Raw genomic sequence first — 19,522 nt, 5'->3', positions numbered from 1 at the left:
TGGCACAACAATGAAAGTGTCACAGAGAAGCTGCTTTATTACTAAAGTGTTCTTTCTACTGCAAAGTGAGAATGGCAAGAATTAAATTGTGCCATAGGAGGCACAATTCAATTTCTGCCGTGAAGTTTTCTAATATCTCCAGTGTTCTAACTACAAAGGCAATATGATCCAAACTGCTAAGTTTCAAATTCGAGCAGGTCAAGTAATGTCCTTCTATATAATAAACGTTTTAGCCAGTAAATTCACATAAACAATGGATAAAAAAATTCACAAAAGAAGGATAAATTCCATCCAATTAGTTACAGAAATATAAAGAACCTACCAGGTTCGATTTTTGATCGAAGGTATTTTTGTCGACAACATTCCAAGAATCTTTCAAACTGAGTTTTGCTGACTCTCTCCAATTGAAACAATACTGAAAAATATTTTTAAAAGCATAAATAATCATCAAAAAAGAATTCATTAAAAATGTCTTAAAATGTATTTCAATTTTGTAGTTTAATGCTAAATAGGATTCAGTGATTTCAGGAACTCATCTTTAACCCTTTAGCATTCAAACCGGCCATATCCGGCCAAAATATTTAACCTGTTTTATATTGAAACTGACCAGAGCTCGCCTCTCACCTCAGCCCTATCATGTCATTCTAAAACTTTAAAAAATCACATCACTGCAATCTCTAAACTACAAGATAATACATGATTAATTCAAACCATTTTAAATAAACAAACATCACATTTGACAGAATAATCTGAACACTAAAGGGTTAAATAGCAACCATGAAATTTACTTATTAAATGTATCTATCAAACAGTGAAATATACTTATTAGATGTCCCTATTAAATACTAGGTTGAATAACTTGTAAAACTGAACCAAACTGATTCCATTGTTGTTAATGGAATACTTTAACAATAGTGTTTTACAACACTTTTGACAACTGACAAAGCACTTCTTCAAATTTGTTTTGAAAACAAAATAACAACAGTATTCCCTCTAAACTGTGCACATATTATATAACTATTGCACAAAGAAAAAAAATGTGTGCACACAAGATTTTTCCAAATATTCTTAATTGAAGAAATTTGTGTGATGGTATTTTGTAAAGAAAGTCTAAATCTGCACACAAGCAAATTTCTGTGCAGAGTTACAACAAAAAATTAGAAGAAAGAATGGTTAACAGTAGTTTGTTTCAATTATCTAGAATACAGACACTTCTCACATTGACATAAGGCTAAAATTTGTGTAATTAATAGAATGAACCCTAATGTGTATATGGCACTTACTTTATTGATGCCCAAAAGCATGAAATGGAAAAATCAATGCCAGTGAGATTTGAATATAAAGGCTGTAACTCGACACAAATATTTGATCAGATTTATCTACTCTTCAGTTCTCTTTCTGCACTATTTATATCATACTAGCAAATGAAACTCATGCACCACACAGATATATACTGAAGATAAATCCCATGAAATTTTTGTAATAATGTCCTCATTAATTACCTGTAAATGAGTTTTCTGATAAAATATCTTCTACATTTTGTTTAATATTTTGGAGGTGCTCCAAGACAAGGAGAGATTGTGATATGTTGATGTTTAGCTAGTTACTAAATAAAAAAAAAACTGATATTTTAAATAACAACAGGGAAATCGATTTTTAGATACATTTGCTGTAAATAGTTATTCAAAATTGTAAAATTGATACTAGAGTAGTTGGTTGTTAATGTTGAGCTCAATTCCTGCCACAGAAAATGCATCTGCAATAAACTTGGCCATATCTAGTGGCTGGAGATTTCACTATCATTCACTTAATGCCACAGAAACTGGGGATAAGGACCACTCTTAATGAATCAGAGAGCCTTATAAAGAAATAGATGGTAGAACTACAATAAGAATTCAGTTTTACATCTAAAATAAACATTTACATGAACTTGGTCTAGACCAGTGGCATGCAGTCAAGTCATGCACTGCATGTTCGTTAATTTTTTATATAACTCAAAAATTAATTTAAGAATGTAATGTATTTATGACTGCATTGAAGAATTGTCCAAGTCATTAAAAACTGAGCAAAAATAGTATTCTTTGTTTCAAAGGAAACCTGTCCAGGTTTGATACTTTGCTGTGTTCCCATTCTTCTTTCTCTGGGTATGCTTAAAGAAAAACGCATACAAGATCTTTTTGCCCTCTCCTTCCTATCTTCCAATAACTATAATTTCTCTCCTGCCTGCCTGTAAAGTCAATGCCTGTAAGATTCTTTAAGATAATTACAGAAGACATGCTTTGAGAAAAACGAATGTTACAGCTTTGGCTCTCCCCTGCCTTTCTATTGATTCTTCTTTGTCATCAATTCTTTGTAATTGATGTCGCTAACACGACAGGCTAAATAGATGAATAGGTTTTCACTTTTTGATCTGTAAAACTTCTTTAGGATTTTCGAAATATTTGTCCAAATGACTGAAATGTGTATTACAGAAGAAATTTTGAAAAACAGTTTTTCAAAAAAAGACTATGAAGGGAAACAATTAATTATCTTGAAGTGGGTTAACATACCTGACTTGTCAGATCTTTGTAATGATTCTATACCATATGTATCCCAAGAACTGTTGATGCGGTTGCAAGTAACAACCAAAAAGTCACTGAAACAAGAAAATAAAAAGAGCAATGTGATTTCAGAAATAAAACTCTAAACAGAATTCCATATTTTTTAATAAATCTATCTCAGTGTTCATTATTGAGCTTTACACTGAACTCTACATCTCACTAAAATCTATCTGCAATATGGTTATAGCAGAATATAAGTTATAGTGTCACTATCTAACAATTGTAACCTCAGGTAGAAAGTTAAATAATCACTATTTACAGAAGTACCAGATATTTAATGCAATGAAGGGTGGGGTGGAAATATAAAAAGTCTATTCCTCTCTTTAAAATATTTGTAGTACAAGTGAAATATCTACAAACCACAAAAATAAATTTGTCTCAGACATTCTGAATTTCTGGATGATTATCTTTCTTCTGTTCAACATACCAATAGTTAGATATTTCTAAATAATTATATACGATTCCTAAAAAATATATGTTGATGGTTGTTTATGTAATGAAGTAGAGATTGTTGAGGCAGTTGCCATAAAATAGTGAAATCCATCCAATAAAGACACCATTTGAAACATTCAATATTATTGTAATTCATCATTGCTTCATCATTTTAATGCCCACTTTTCCATGCGGGCACAGGTAAGATGAAACTTGTTGAGGAAGATTTTCTATGGCTGGATGCTTTTCATTAACCCCCTCTTACTTCCAGGTGAGGGTTAGCAACAGTCCAAATCCTTCAAACAACAAACAGTCCTATGGCTGGACATGCGTTTACAGAGGATTGTAAATAAAGACACTGTCTATGTGAAAAGGTTTTGTTCCTAATCAGTATGAAATTGTCAAGACAGGAAGACACTACCACACATACACAATCATGCATTCATACACATACACATGCATACATGGCAGGCTACGTGTGAGTGAATTGGTACATTCACTCATAAGGTCAGCCAGTGGCTATCATAGAAAACACTAACCAACGGTGTTATGGGGGACCAAGCCCTAAACTCCATGGTTTCAAAGCAAACTTTTTAGCTACATGACCATGCTTGATTCACTTTTCCTGATCTAGTCTTATTACAAGTTTCTCCAGATTCTAGTGCTTTCATTATTAGTTTCTCCAAATTATAGTTGTCACGTTACAAGGAAATAAAGAAGTTGAACAGTAAAAATATGGTTACATAAAAATACAATAGCTGTGACGTTAAATTGCTGGGTGACTAAAGAGTTCAAACCTTACTATCGCAGTTGTTGTTTGAGGTCTCTGAGAAAAATATACAACACACTTGTTTCAGTTTGCCTGATTGTCATAAAATAAGTTCTACTTGCTACTTCATGGTATTATTGGGAGGAAAAGTATAAAAACAGTTACCCCACCAAAACCCTCTCCACTGATGCAAACATTTTTTTAAACAACTCCTTAAAAAATATTTAAATTTCAATAAACCACTAATCAAAATTAACAGTTCTCTTGCTCTCCCAGTTCAGACAGACTAAAAGACATTTGGACATTGCTACACATCTTAAAACCTTTTTCTTTCTCCCACCAAACTACTTCAGAACTGGATTTATGATGCAAAATTTGGTTTTTAAAATGTTTATATTTAAATTAAAACCCTAATTTTATTTAAGAACCTTTTGTAAGGTTTTGTTGCAAATACTGGTTTCACAATGAAACAGTTATATTGTTAAATTCTTGAAAATTCTTGGCTATATTAAGAAATAACTGAAAAATATAGACAAAGCAGGCATTAAAGCATGACATAATCCTCCGACTTATTGAATCTTGTGAAACCAACTACAGAAGATGGACATTAACCCTTTAGCATTCACATTACTTTGTCAAATACAATGCTTATTTATTCACATTGTTTTAGATTAATCACTGATAACCTGGTAGCTTTAAACATTCAATGATGTGATTGTTTATTTTTCAGAGAGTAGGTGAGAGAAACCAGATCTGCTTTGTTTGAACGTAAAGCATGTAGAATATTTGAGCCTGATATGGCTGGTTTAAATGGGTTAAACATAAGGATGATGATGAGAACATGACAGCGTATCTTATTAGAAACTAACAATACATAAAAAATTATTTTACCGCAATTCTTTCTGAAAATCTTCTCCAAAGCCTTCTTTGAATCGAGGTAGGCTTAATAATTTAGTACCTAATTCCTGTAATTCAGCTGAACTGAGGCTTGCTTCATCTCTACATTCATATGATGTGACAGCCTACAAAATAACAAAGTTTTTTTTTTTTAATTTAAAGCACAAAAAAGCAAAAGTACAAGACAAATAAATTAATTACTTTATAAGTTCTTACTTGACTAATCTTTTTCTTTTACTTGTTACAATCAGCTGACTGAGTCCATGCTGGGGCATCACCTTGAATAGCTTTTTTAGCCAAACAAATCAACCCCAGGACTTTTTTTAAACCTGGCACTTATTCTGTTGGTCTCTTTTGCCAAACCACTAAGTTATAGGGACATAAACACACCACCACCTGTTGTCAAGTCGTGGTGGGACACACACACACACACACACACACACACATATATATATATATACAACAGACTTCTTTCAGTTTCCATCTACCAAATCCCCTCACAAGGATTTGGTCAGCCTAAGGTGTCATGCAGTGGGACAGAACAGGGAACCATGTTGTTGGGAAGCAAGCTTCTTACCACACAGTCATGCCTGCACCTAATATTTAATTTGATTCAATTCAATGAGTAGTTTTCAATAGCATTAATAAGTTACACTGAAATATCCAAATATCTCTTTGATTCCGTTATTTAGTTGATGTTTTTTCCAATGGTTGTAATGTTTTTGCTGAAGTTTCTTTATATGTCTCCATTGAAGTCTAATGTCAGTTCTGTACCGATTAGATAATACAGTTCTATATTTAAGAGATGAGGAATTATGTACATTTGGCGGATATTTGTCCTCATTTTGTTTGTTGTTAACATAACATTTCAGCTGATATACCCTCCAGCCTTCTTCAGGTGTCTTGGGGAAATTTCGAACCTGGGTTCTCATTCCTAAGTTAGTTTTCGATGTTGTTGTTATTGTTGATCAAGCTCAATAATGATCTGTTAAGCAACAACTACCCCAAAAGTATACTATCTACTCCAATTATGGAGAAGAGAGAGGATGAGGCCAATAAACTGTCCATGGTTTGCCTATCCTATGTGAAAAGCCTCTCCGAAAAGATACAAAAGATATTCGGCCCATATGACATCAGGACAGTATTCAAGAGTAATACAACACTTCGCAAATATCTCCTTCGAGTAAAACCACCAATAGAAGAGAATATGACCAAAGACTGCATGTACTCCATCCCACGCAGCTGTGGTAGGTTATACCAAGGCGAAACATGCCGCCCCCTCAAAATAAGGGTAGAGGAACATCGCAAAGCTGTGACACGGGGAGATATTGATAAATTGGGTATAGCTGATCACGTATGGAAAAATGGAGACCACTTCCCCCTGTGGGATGAAGTTAAAATAATAGACAGAGAACACCACTGGAAAATACAAAAACTAAAAGAAGCAGCACATATGCTAAGACACAACAACCTCTTAAGCAGACCGAGTGCAGATATGAGCAGCATATGGGTACTGGTATTAAGGAAGGATAGGAAAAGATTAGATTTATAAGCCCTACAATTCACTCCATAATTGCCCATGGGCATATGGCATAGTGGTTAAGAGCGCGGACTACTAACCCCAAAATTCCGAGTTCGATTCTGAGCAGTGACCTGAACAATAATAATAATAATAATAATAATGACATCAAAAAATACCTTAGGAATGAGAACCCAGGTTTGAAATTTCCCCAAGACACCTGAAGAAGGCTGGAGGGTATATCACCTGAAACGTGTTAACAACAAGATGAGGACAAATATCCGTCGAATGTAAATAATGCAAATAATATCCAAATTTAAGCTAAAAATTATAAATTAAAATCTTTGATACACTTTTCTTGTGTATTTTTGCTAAGCTGGTTGATCTGAAATCATCTTTTAATCCTTTCATGATTATATTTCAAGTAATCAACCATTTTGTTTCAATTAATTTTTAGTATAATTAAACCATTGAGATAATTTAATGAAATATTTGTAAGTTTTATATTTTGATATATGTTGCATCCAAGGTGGAGGGGATGTTTGGCTAGATTCCTCACAGGCAAAGAACATAGTTATAAGATTTTCTGGACAGGAAATAGTGATGGGGTTGGAGGAATGAGCATATTCCTGACTAAGAAATAAGCTGATAAGGTAATCGAGGTAGTCAGAGTTTGCGATAGAAAACTTAAGCTTAGACTAGTGCTGCAACATGGATCAACAACCATTATCTCAGCCTATGCCCCTCAGCCAGGTCTACCTGACAAAAAGAAAGATGGATTTTATGACACCCTCCTGCAGGCCACCTCATCAATGAATGACAGAGACCTCTTTGTGGCTGGCAACTTCAATGGGTATGTTGAATAACATCCAAGAGGCTTCCATGGTGTGTATGATGGCAACAGATTTGGTTCCTGAAATGAGGAAAGAAGCAGGCTGCTGGAATTGTCATGTAAATGTCCTTATAATCTGTAATATTAACTTCAGGAAACCTGCCAGTAACCTGTTCACCTACAAGTCCAGTGGGCACACTAGTCAGATTGACTACATTCTCGCCAGGAAACGGGAAAGATGGCTGCTAATAAATACCAAAACTTCCCCAGGTGAAGAATGTACCCCACCAACATAGGTTAGTTGTTAGTGATTTCAGGATCAGGGTTAAATGGCTTCCCAGGAGATGACCAGTACGGAAAAGAATGGTCTGGAAGCTTAAGGATCCTCTGAATAGACAGAGATTTAGAGACATATAACTTGAGGCATTTGATGAAAAGGAGGATATAGTGACATATAACTTGGAGGACAACTGGAGGTTCCTACAGGACAACCTGCTGAGGGCTACTGACCAAATCTGTGGCTGGTGCAAAGTCTTCTCTTGACTTCAGGTGACATGGTGGTGGAACAATGTAGTTGACAGGGCCAGTAGAGAAAAGAAACAGGACTGGAAATGTGGTGGTAGCACGGAATGGTATCAGATAGCCAGAAGGGAAGCTAGAAGACAGATATACTTAGCCAAGGGAGAAGCAGAAAAGAAGAAGTTTGCCAATGTTCTGTGACGTGAGGACCAGAGACCTGAGGCGTTTCAGATTGCAAAAAAGTGTGTGAGAGTAAATTGCAGTGTCATAGGAGAGAAATATGTCTGCATGGATGATAGTTCACTTATATTTAATGATTCTGCAAAGAAAGAGACTTATAAAAGCCATTATGATAGGCTGCTAAAAATGGAGAATGAATGGGAGAAGGAAGTCTGCCAAATATTGACCCAACTGAGGGACCAGCTATCTCAATTGACAATACTTTGATAGGTAAAGTAATTAAGGATATGAAGACAGGGAAAGCCCCCAGCCCATCAGGAATCACCACTCATGGAGAAGGATATAGCCTAGTCACCCATACAGAAAATCAGGTTATCAACAAGGGAATCATACCCAACGATTAGTGTAACAGTGGGAAGCACTCTGTTGGTTACTACGACAACGAGGGTTCCGGTTGATCCGAATCAACGGAACAGCCTGCTCGTGAAATTAACGTGTAAGTGGCTGAGCACTCCACAGACACGTGTACCCTTAACGTAGTTCTCAGGGATATTCAGCGTGACACAGAGAGTGACAAGGCCGGCCCTTTGAAATACAGGTACAACAGAAACAGGAAGTAAGAGTGAGAGAAAGTTGTGGTGAAAGAGTACAGCAGGGATCACCACCATCCCCTGCCGGAGCCTAGTGGAGCTCTAGGTGTTTACGCTCAATAAACACTCACAACGCCCGGTCTGGGAATCGAAACCGCAATCCTATGACCGCGAGTCCACTGCCCTAACCACTGGGCCATTGCGCCTCAGTGTAACAGAATTATAGTCAACAGCTACAAAAGTGACATCTTAGACAGAAATAATTATAGAGGCATCAAATTGTTGGATCAGGTGATGAAAGTCACAGAGAGGGTCATAGCCCAACTAATTAGGGAGAGTGTTAGTCTAGATGCAGATCGGATTTGTGTCAGGCAGGAGCACAACTGATGCTATATTTTTGGTTAGGCAACTGCAGGAGAAATATCAAGTCAAAAATAAACCGCTGTACCTAGCTTTTGTCAACATGGAGAAAGCCTTTGACAGAGTCCCCCATTCCCTTATCCGGTGGGCAATGTGGAAGCTTGGGATAGATGAATGGTTGATGAGAGGTGTACAGGGATGCTGTCAGTAAGATGAAGGTTAGCAATGAGTATAGCGATGAATTTAGGGTACAAGTAGGGGTCCACCAAGGATCAGTCCTCAACCACCCCTCTTGTTCATCATAGTCCTCCAAACAATAACAGAGGAATTTAAGACAAGCTTCCCCTGGGAGCTCCTCTACACTGATGATCTTGTTCTTATAGCCAAATCACAACCAAAACTAGAGAAGAAATTTCAGACATGAAAGCAAGGTCTAGAATAAAAGTATTTTTGAGTTAATCTAGCAGACAAATCACAAATCCCTTTAGGTAGATGGCCCTGCTCAATCTGTAGAAAAGGTGTAGGTAGAAACTCTATAAGATGTACCCAGTGTAAGCTATGGACACATAAGAGGTGCAGGAATAGCAGAGGAAGGTTAACAGGGAAAATAGTTTTTGTGTGTGGAAGGTGCACAGGTACAATTAACACTAAAAATGTACAGAAAATAGATTCCATCAAATACCAGTGGGGAAAACTAGAAGTAGTCGATAACTTCCATTACCTAGGTGACCAAGTCATTATCTGGGGTGGATACTCTGAGAGCGTAGCTGCTAGAATAAGAATAGGCTGGGCAAAGTTCAGAGAGTTCCTACCTCTGCTGGTAACAAAGGGTCTCTCTCTCAGATTGAAAGGTAGACTATATGATGCCTTTATGTGAACAGCCATATTACATGGCAGTGACACATGGGTTGTGACAACCGAGGACATGCGTAGGCTTGTAAGAAATGAAGCTAGCATATTTCACTGGATGTGTAATGTTAGTGTGTATGCATGACAGAGTTTAAGCATAACAGGAATCAGATGTGGTGTGCAAGAGAGATGATTGCACTGGTATGGTCATGTGGTGTGTGTGGACGAGGACAGTTGTGTGAAGAAGTGCTACACTTTAACAGTGGAGGTAACTGGTGGAAGAGGTAGACCCAGGAAGACATGGGACGAGGTGGTGAAACATGATTTTTGAATATTGGGCCTCACAGAGGCAATGACAAGTGATCAAGACCTTTGGCAATATGATGTACTTGAGAAGACTCATCAAGTCAAATGAGACCATTGTCGTGGCTGACGCCAATGTTGTGTAACTAGCATGTAAAAAAACACCCACTGAACGTTGGGTGATATGCTGTGCTTGAGAAGACCTGTCAAGTGAAATTGTAGCTATGGCCCAGTGCCAGTGGTACATACAAGCACTATTTGAGCACATGGCTGATGTGGGTGTCACATCAATGGCACCCATGCCGGTGGCATGTAAAAAGCACCCACTACACTCATAGAGTGGCTGACGTTTGGAAGGGCATCCAGGCATAGAAACCATGCCAAATCAGACTGGAACCTAGTGTAGCTTCCCAGCTTACCAGTTTTCCGTCAAACCATCCAACCCATGCCAACATGGAAAACAGGTGTTAAATGATGATGATGATGTTTATAAAAATTAGGGTACATTGATGCAGGTTGACATTACAAAGGTTAAAGTAAGTATCGTATTTTTAGTAGAGTTATTTTGTCATTTTGCCAATTAACAATCAACAAATCATTAATAGTGAAGATCAGTGAACAGATCACAACAGTTGGATGAAATATTGATGATAACAGAAGCTAAACAAATACTAAACAGTGCATAGGTTTGTTATGTGGCAAAATAAGAAACATGATGCAACCAAAACACAATAATATTAGCTGAAGTCAGTCCCTTCAATGTCCATGTTTGAGAGAATTGCTACTTAGCTCTTGGTTCAACAGCTTTATGCAATTAATAAGACAAACTGTTACTAGATATGAAACTAGTAATGGTTTACTGCTTTCTAGTAATTTTCACAGAAAAGCTTAGAACTAATTCCTGACAGCTAATTGAACTGAAAGAATGTCTAATAAAATGCCTTTTCTAAAAGTGGTCATGGTACAGAAGCACAAAAGAATTATTGTTTTTAAATTACAAAATTTTTTATTAATTATACTATTTAATTTTATTCTAGAAATTTACATGATAGGGGTCAATGACATACCAATATGAAGGGGCCAAAATATAAAGAAGGTTGCCAACCCCTAATTTAAGTCCAAATTAAATTTTCTGTAATCTATGAAATATTCATTAAAATCTTTTGTAATTTATTTACTCAAAGTTACAAATTATTAAAATGATCAAACTTACTCTGATATGATCCAAGACTCTTTTGAAATCAACTGGCCGATCTTTGCCTTCCATGGAAGCTGGGTCAAGACCATCCCCTCCATAAAGGAACTGGACAATTTCACCAGTGGAATTTCTTACAGTTAAATCATATTGAGAACACAAATCTTCAAGGGACTACAAAAACAAATAAAAATAAATTATTGCATTTTGATGTTTCACTTACTTTTAACAACAACTATACAGAGTACGCTCACTTGTTTCTGTACAAAATAACGATTGTGTGTAAAAGAATAGTCTATGTGCATGTGATCAGCATCATCATCACCACTTTTTAATGTCCATCTTCCATGTTGGCATGAGTTGGACAATTTCGCAAGATCCAACTACATCCTGCTCCAATGTCAGCTTTGGCATGGTTCCTATGGCTAACCACTCTACAATGTGTACTCATCATCATCATTTAGCGTCCGTTCTCCATGCTAGCATGGGTTGGACGGTTCAACTGGGGTCTGTGAAGCTGGAAGGCTTCATCAGGCCCAGTCAGATCTGGCAGTGTTTCTACGGCTGGATGCCCTTCCTAACGCCAACCACTCCGTGAGTGTAGTGGGTGCTTTTTACGTGCCACCTGCACAGGTGCCAGACAGAGCTGGCAAACGGCCACGAACGGATGGTGCTTTTACGTGTCACCGGCACGGGGCCAGGCGAGGCTGGCAACGGACACGAACGGATGGTGCTTTTACGTGCCACCAACACGGGGGCCAGACAGCTGGCAAACGGCCACGAAACGGATGGTGCTTTTACGTGTCACCGGCACGGGCACCAACACAATTGAAGTCACCAGAGAGTTCACTTGACATAAAGCTGTCTCCTTTTAGATTGTTGTCACAGACTAAAAGGAAACAGCTTTATGTGAAGTAATGAAAAGTTAGAGTACAAAAGAAATGACTAGAACAGGTTTCTTACTGTAGAAGGGATAAACTGTGAGTGGAGATGGGAAGAGCTGGTGGACAAGGAGTCACTGATATACGAGCAGATACCCAAAAGAAACTGGAATTTGGCAAAATTATTTTATTCATTTAGCTTTTTGTTTACACTTTTATTACCTCCAAAGTATTCTCCATGTGAAGAAATGCATTGGTCCAGATGCGTTTTCCACTGTTCAAACAGTGTTGGAACTCTTGCAAAGTGATGCATTTTAATACCTCCATTGATTTTGTCTTCACTTCCTCCACATCTGTAAATTCTGTAGCACCAGCTTTTGTCACTAGCAATGACCTTCAAAAAAAGGTCTGGATAAATTTCTAACTGTTCTTTCAGTTCACGACATGCATTCAATTGTGACTGCTTTTGATCTTCCATGAGCAAGGTACAAAAATAACTCTTTTTATTTGCAATTCCTTGCTCAAAATTTGTTAGCATGAGGTCAAGATTCACTAGTCATATCAACAAGTTCGTCAATTGTTCAGAGATGATCATCCAAGATGAGGTCATGAACTTCCACATTTTCATTCGTTCAGGAGGTGAACGGTTGTCCTGAACAAGGTTGGTCTTCAAGCAACAAGTGATCATTCCTAAAGCATGAAAACCACTTGTAAACTTGTGTTTTGCTCATGGCAGCGTCCTTGTAAGTTGTTTGAAGCATAACAACTGTTTTGCCCACCATTTTCCCTAACAGAAAACAAAACTTCATGGAAGTACACTGTTCTTGCATTTCAGCCATTGCAAAACTCAATGAACAGGAGAGAAGCACTGCAACACAAAGACGCACCGTGTGGTAGTACAACCCCACTCGACAATGTCAGTTGACAGGCCTGAGGGTTGCATCTAGTGGCAGAAGCTTGAACTACAACGAGCTTGTCCCACAAAGAATATTTCTGGTTAGTTTTGGGTACCTCCTCATATATGATTTGAGGCAAAGTCAGTGAGCATAGGTGCTGAGTGGCAATAGAGAATGGGTGTACATTATTTGGAAATGATGTACAAACCTATGTAACAAAATTAGAACACTTTTGAAGAGCAACACAAAATTCTTATTAATATTAGAAGTCTTACTTTGACCAATCTTCGTTGCATGTAACCTGTTTCAGCTGTTTTAACAGCTGTATCCACCAAACCTTCACGCCCACCCATTGTATGAAAGAAGAATTCAGTTGGTGTTAGTCCAGTGTAGAAACTATTCTCCACAAAACCTCGAGCTGCTGGGTCTTTGGCTGAAAAATCACAGAAAAAAAAAATGTTTTTTAAGAATTCTGTGACAAAAGAAAAATGAGTGATAAAATCATTGAAATAAAACTTGATTAAGAAGCATAAATCAACTGTGAAATGAAATTTATTAAAAAGATGTAAATATTAAGCATACCATCCAAAGTAAACTGAATGTCACCATCATCGTCATCATTATTACCAACACCAGAATCACTACTGTCACTACAACAACCACCACCACTGCTACTACCATCATCCTCATCATTTAATGATGACGATGATAATGAACAGTAAATGATTTAAACAGCATTATAAAAGTGGTTGAACTCTTACACAGACTGTTTTTGAACACATAAAGTGAGGTTTTGACAGCCATATATTAACATTAAACCTGAAGTTTTAGTATCTTTAGACTCTTATAATCTCTAACAGAATGAATAGGCAGATATATATATACATATATATATATATATGCACTTATGAGGTGCATCCATGGATTGCATTTATAGTGTGACATCATTTATTACCAAATACAGAAACGTAACAGATATAATAAAGGAATACCAAGTTCACACTCATATTATTTTCTCTGTTTGACTGTCTGTTTCTCTCTTTCTCTCTCTCTTTCTTTCTCAAAAAAACACATACACCTTATTAAGAGCTTCTAAAACTTATCTAAGCAGGGATGGTGTATGACATTTGGCAGATGGCTGCTAAAAATCTCATGCATCAGGAATATATATATATATATCCCTAACCAACAGATCAGGGCTTTGAGTTCCACAACAAAGACATTCTGAAGCCTGAATTGAAAGTATGTCTTTGACACCGAACACAGTAAACTGGAATTGGAACCATACACGTTCTGCAGTGTGGAAAAACCTTCTTCATTGAATGAAACAAAGATGGATCAAAATAAAGTAATAATGAAACAAGGAAGGCTAGGCCATAAAGTAATACTTTACTCTATATTGTAAGTATGCATTGTATAAAGGTGCAATAATAAGAAATGGATAAGTATTGACTTTCTACAGCAAACCTGAACTGACACAAACCTAACAAATCAATAAGGTAAAACATTTTTACCATGGCGGGCAAAGTGAGGCAATGCTCTGTCTTCAAATCCATTCGGGACTCTTTTACCACCGAGAGCTTGCTGGCCAACACAAGCAATCATTTGAGAAATATTGATGAAGGAACCTACAACATATGTATATATATTAATGTGTAAAAGAAATGAGAAGAGCCTATTGCACTGGATGTAGAACATTTAAAAATAAAGTGAATATACACCAGTGTATTACTAGGAAGAAATGAGAAAAGCATGCCTTACACAATAGCACATTTACTGGGTTAGGAAAGCTGAATTAATTGCCTGGAAATTAAATAATTCAAAAATGTGATTAAATCTTGTACAGTTATTTAATGTTTTTTTTTGTTACCACTATTTCCACAAGAAGAGTGAAAATTATACTTTGCTAAGGAGGTCAGAATAAGACAAAAGTATATCCAGAATTGTCTTCCATGCTGGCTGAAAAATTGAAAATACTATTAGTCATTGCCTAATATTGTTTTTACACAGCTCTTTTAATTTCCACATCTCCTTTTTCATGCTCCATGCATTAAACATATTAACTTAGTGATTTTGATTTTGTTTTAGTTACCGTTTAAAATACTGTCAGTTAGTTTTGATGTTAAAACTACTGTAGTATCTTCTATCACTTATAGATTCACTTATTTCATTATAATTACTACAGATTATATTCATTACAATTTAGATTTCAATAGTAAGAAAAATTTACCTTTTGATCCACAAATGGCCATATTCAAAGGGCTGTTACTTTTGTGCAATTCTTTTAAACACGCTTTACCAGCATGGTCTCGAATCAAAGATAACTCTTTAAGGATCATAGCCTTAAATAGAAAAAGTTTCATAATTTAAATAGATTAGTAATATGAGATCACCAGGAGATTTATAAATGTTTCCTAGATTATTATATCACAAATTGATGAGTTGACAACAATATCTGGACCATAAAAATTGTACTCCAAACATGCAACAAAATAATGTAACAAGAAGCAATATAAAATATGTGAAATGGAGACAGCATAGGACGTGGTACACACTGCTGCTTCTGTCTCAAGAAGTTTAGATTTTAGACTGCTGAATTGCCATAACCAATGTTAGCATGGAAAAAAAACGAATGAAGGTTCATAATGATATTATGCATGAGTGCAAATAGGGTAATACACTTCATTTTTCATAAATGAAGGGTGTTATCTATGACTGGAGAATCTGTTAACCAGTTAAATGTAGTGCTATCCCGTTAAAAGACCATCATACTAGGGACTATTCATGTAAGAGTTAAATATAACATGTGAACACAAATGTGTGTGTGTGTGTGCCGCTCTTATCTCTCTGACACTCGTCCTCTCCCAGTCATTGTACCAAGCTGCCCATATAACAAAGGATAGTATTGGACTGCCTGTATTTAATCTCCAACCACCATCCTTATCACTTTATATCTCTCATTATAAGGGTTATGCATCAGATTTGTCTGTACCTGAAACACTCTGTCTTACCAGTCGTCTCCTTCTTCCCTATGCTTCACTTGTTACTGACATTCATCACTCACTCTTACCACTGTCCACTTCTATTACTATCCATTACATTCTCTCTCCTTCTACCACCCTTTCATTCCCACCAAATCTCCATTCCTACCATCATACTCTCACTACCTACCCTGGTTCCCCTCTCATCATTCTCTTCAGTGCACCTTCTTAGTTGTGTTGCGTTAGACAAACAAGTCATAAAGTAGTGAGGACTCTTCAGTATAATAGAGTGCTAAGAAATCCTACTATTGCTGGTGGCATGATAGAATGTACCCAGTACACTTCATAATGTGATTGGTGCCAATGAGTGGAGCCAATGGAGATAACATAAGATTGAGAAGACTGTTTGGTCTGATCAAAAACATGATGGCCACCCTAATTGCTGGTACCAGAATAAAATGCATCCAGTACACTCTGCAAAGTAGTTGCTGATAGGAAACAAAAAATGAAACCATGACCAACCCAAAGATTTTTCTTTCTTTCTTTTTTTTTTTCATTTTTTTTTCAGATATAACAATTATAGTGTACCTAGAATTACATTTTCCAATGTAAGATGGTGGAGTTTGATTTAAAGGTGATTTGGCTGCCACTTGTAGCACATCAAGCAAATCCCTGTGTTGTATTACTATATGTTGCCTACCTAAAACACATACACAATTCTGTTAAACATTAAAACTGATCATACCTCAAGTGTTTCTTCTTCAGAACATCCTGGCTGAGTGGTGAGTTTGCCTTCATTCAAATCATTAATATAACCATCACATTTTGAGTAACTGTATACAAAAACAAAAAGAAGAGAAATTACACTGGACAACAAAAGAATTTTTGTGTCTGGTGCCTAGAATATTTCAACAAATTCTTAAGTGATTTTTCCTGTTAAATTAAAAAATAACTTCAGTTTTACTATATCAGGTCTAGTTTTCTGACTCGACCTGATAAAATAAGTATTTTATTCATACAAAAGGCAGATAATATGAATCAATAAAAAAAGCATAAGACAAAACAAAACAAAGTACAAATAGAAATGCAAAATTGAAAATGCACATTGGCAAAAAATTCAAGGAATAAATTTACGCTTCTTTGTGCACCATGAATGTTGAGCAACAGGCGTATCTCGCTTTAAACACCAGCAATAGTCTGCCATCATCACAGCATCCTAACGTCCTTGGTACTGAGTTTCCATCTCCTTGATCTCCTTGATGTCGCGATAGAATTGTTCACCTTGTTCATCACTAACATCCCCAAGATTTTCAGGAAAACAATCAAGATGACTAAAAAGATTGATGCTCATATTCACGTTAATATCACGAAAAGTTGATATCAAGTTGGTAACAAGGTCTTTATAGTTTTCACTTTTGTGTTTCCCAAGGAAATTTTGCACTACTTCTGCAAAGGCTAGCCAAGCTGATGCTTCATTTTCGCTCATTACTTTCACGAAATTTGTCTCCTTCAAGAGCTTACGGATCTGTGGTCCATCAAAAATCCGTGCTTTAAGTTTTTCAGTCATCAAGTCTGGAAATACACTGCAAATATACTTGAAGCACTCCCCATTTTTGTCAAGAGCTTTGATGAATTGCTTGATCAATCCGAGTTTGATGTGCAAAGGGGTGGAAATGATTTTATCTCACTCAACTAAAGGCTCTTCCAATATATTGGCAGCCCTGGAGCCATATTTGTTTGAGGCAGCCAGTCTTTCTTAACATAGTGGTTTCCTTGGTCTCTACTGTTCCACATGCAAAGAAAGCATGGGTATTTGGTATAACCAGATTGCTGTCCCATGGGAAAATTCACCATCTTTAAGTCAATGCAGATGACCCATTTATGGTCATGATAGAATATCTTCTCTAAACCCAACTTAATTTCTTGATATCTTTCCTTCAGAGTTGTTGAGTGGTCAAGTGAGACAAAGCTATACACATTTCCACTGTGCAACAATACACATTTTAAACAACACTTAGAGCGGACTATGAAAAGATGCCATTCCTCTGGTTTGTATTCCTTAACACCAAGTGTATTAAGAAGCCCATTGACATCTCTGCAGTAAACCAGCTCTTCTGCTTTTGTGAAGACAGAAAGGAACTCTTCATACCAACTCTGATACAATGTTATACAGACACCATTCTCCAGAAGATTCTTCTCTTTCAGTTGAGAAGCCAACAATTCTGGAGAATTTTTTGGGAGGTTCAATTCACGTACTAGTTCATTCAACTCTACCTGGGAGAATAGCTGAGGTAAAGTCAATTGAAAAGTCTTGATCTCCAGTGTCTTCTTCAGGTGATGAATCTTCTTTGGTTGAGGGTAAAGTTATCTGAGGCAAGACATTGAAGACAGGAACAGGAAGCTCTTCACTGAGTGGAACTGGTCTAATAGCAGAGGCAAGATTAGGGTAGATAAGTGTTTGTCGATTTTACCAGTTAATACCTTTCAAATTTGTTACAAAGATAGCAGTCATCCATGTGATTGGAGGGCTCCCACCATACCATTGCATGCTTATAAATACAAAGTCTTTTCCCAGTGAGGCATGTACAAATCAAGAAAGGTTAGTAGTAAATGGCTAGACAGACACAGAGACACAAACTAATCTGGAAAAGGCAGTTATGGAAGCTGAAAAATCCATCAGTCAGAGATTTAGAGACATTCTGATTAAAGAATTTGATGAGAAAGAGGAGGAGGTGAACTAGAAGTTCCTTGAGACAACATTCTGAAGGTTGCAGACCAGATCTGTAGCTGGAGTAAAGTCTGTCAGAGGGAGAGTAGTGAAGCAGTGGGTAGTGGAACGGTGAGGTAGATAAGGCATAAAAATGAAATTACAGGCTTGGAAAGATAAGAGAAATGGAGGCAACAGGTTTATCTAGCCAGGGCAGAAGCAGAAAGGAAGAGGTTTGTTAATGAGAAGAGCTGAGACTTAAGGTGTTTGGGATTGCTAAACAGTGTCAGAGAAAATCAAGATGCAGTGGGAGAGAAATGTGTACAGATGGATAATGGTATGCTTGCACGCAGAGGGTTTGAAAAGAAAGAAGCATAGAAAGGCTACTGTGGAGAGTCTCCCTTATGTGAACCCAACAGAAGCACCAGCTATTCAAATTGACAGCAGCATGATAGAAAAGCAATTAAGGATATGAAGAGATGGAAAGCCCAGGAACCATCAGGAGTACTGCCAAGATGCTTAAAATATCTGGCAGAGTACAATATGACCTAGTCATATGAATAGTTAATCAGGAAGGTGTCATCCCCAAAGATTGGTGTAGCAGCATTATGGTCAGCTGCAACAAGGGTAAGAGAGATGCTTTAGATAGCAGTAATTACAGAGGCATCAAGTTGTTGGACCAAGTCATGAAAGTGACAAAAAGAGTAACAACCCAGTTAGAAGCAGATGAAAAGCAGTTTGGTTTTGTACCTGGAAGAAGCACTACTGACACTATCTTTATAGTCAGATAACTGAAGGAGTATTTGGCCAAGAATAAACCATTGTACTTGGCATTTGTTGACTTAGAGAAGGCTTTTGACAGAGAACCCTGCCATGTGAAATGATAGGCTCTGAGGAAGTTAGGGGTAGACGAATGGCTTGTGAAAATGTTCCAAGCCATGTACAGTGGTACTGTCATTAAGATGAGAGTTAGCCATGAGTATAAACTCTCACCTTACTGAATTTAGTGTAG

General features: G+C 36.9%; 1 protein-coding gene across 2 annotated transcripts in view; it reads right to left on the bottom strand.

The window, feature by feature from the left end:
* The window catches only part of LOC115213857 (DNA-directed RNA polymerase III subunit RPC1), a 208,632-nt gene that overhangs the window by 30,806 nt on the left and 158,304 nt on the right, over positions 1 to 19,522 (bottom strand). For both annotated transcript variants that reach the window (XM_029782797.2, XM_036504894.1), the window contains 8 exons: positions 16,549 to 16,636; positions 15,053 to 15,164; positions 14,337 to 14,450; positions 13,098 to 13,255; positions 11,064 to 11,219; positions 4,693 to 4,823; positions 2,550 to 2,635; positions 323 to 415 (listed from right to left, as the gene is read on the bottom strand). In XM_029782797.2, the coding sequence (XP_029638657.1) occupies positions 323 to 415; positions 2,550 to 2,635; positions 4,693 to 4,823; positions 11,064 to 11,219; positions 13,098 to 13,255; positions 14,337 to 14,450; positions 15,053 to 15,164; positions 16,549 to 16,636 (938 nt within the window). The remainder of the gene's footprint in view (positions 1 to 322; positions 416 to 2,549; positions 2,636 to 4,692; positions 4,824 to 11,063; positions 11,220 to 13,097; positions 13,256 to 14,336; positions 14,451 to 15,052; positions 15,165 to 16,548; positions 16,637 to 19,522) is intronic.

This window comes from Octopus sinensis, linkage group LG7 (assembly GCF_006345805.1).
Source record: "Octopus sinensis linkage group LG7, ASM634580v1, whole genome shotgun sequence".
In the NCBI taxonomy this organism is placed as follows: Eukaryota; Metazoa; Mollusca; class Cephalopoda; order Octopoda; family Octopodidae; genus Octopus; species Octopus sinensis.
This window is presented reverse-complemented; position numbering and strand designations above follow the sequence as displayed.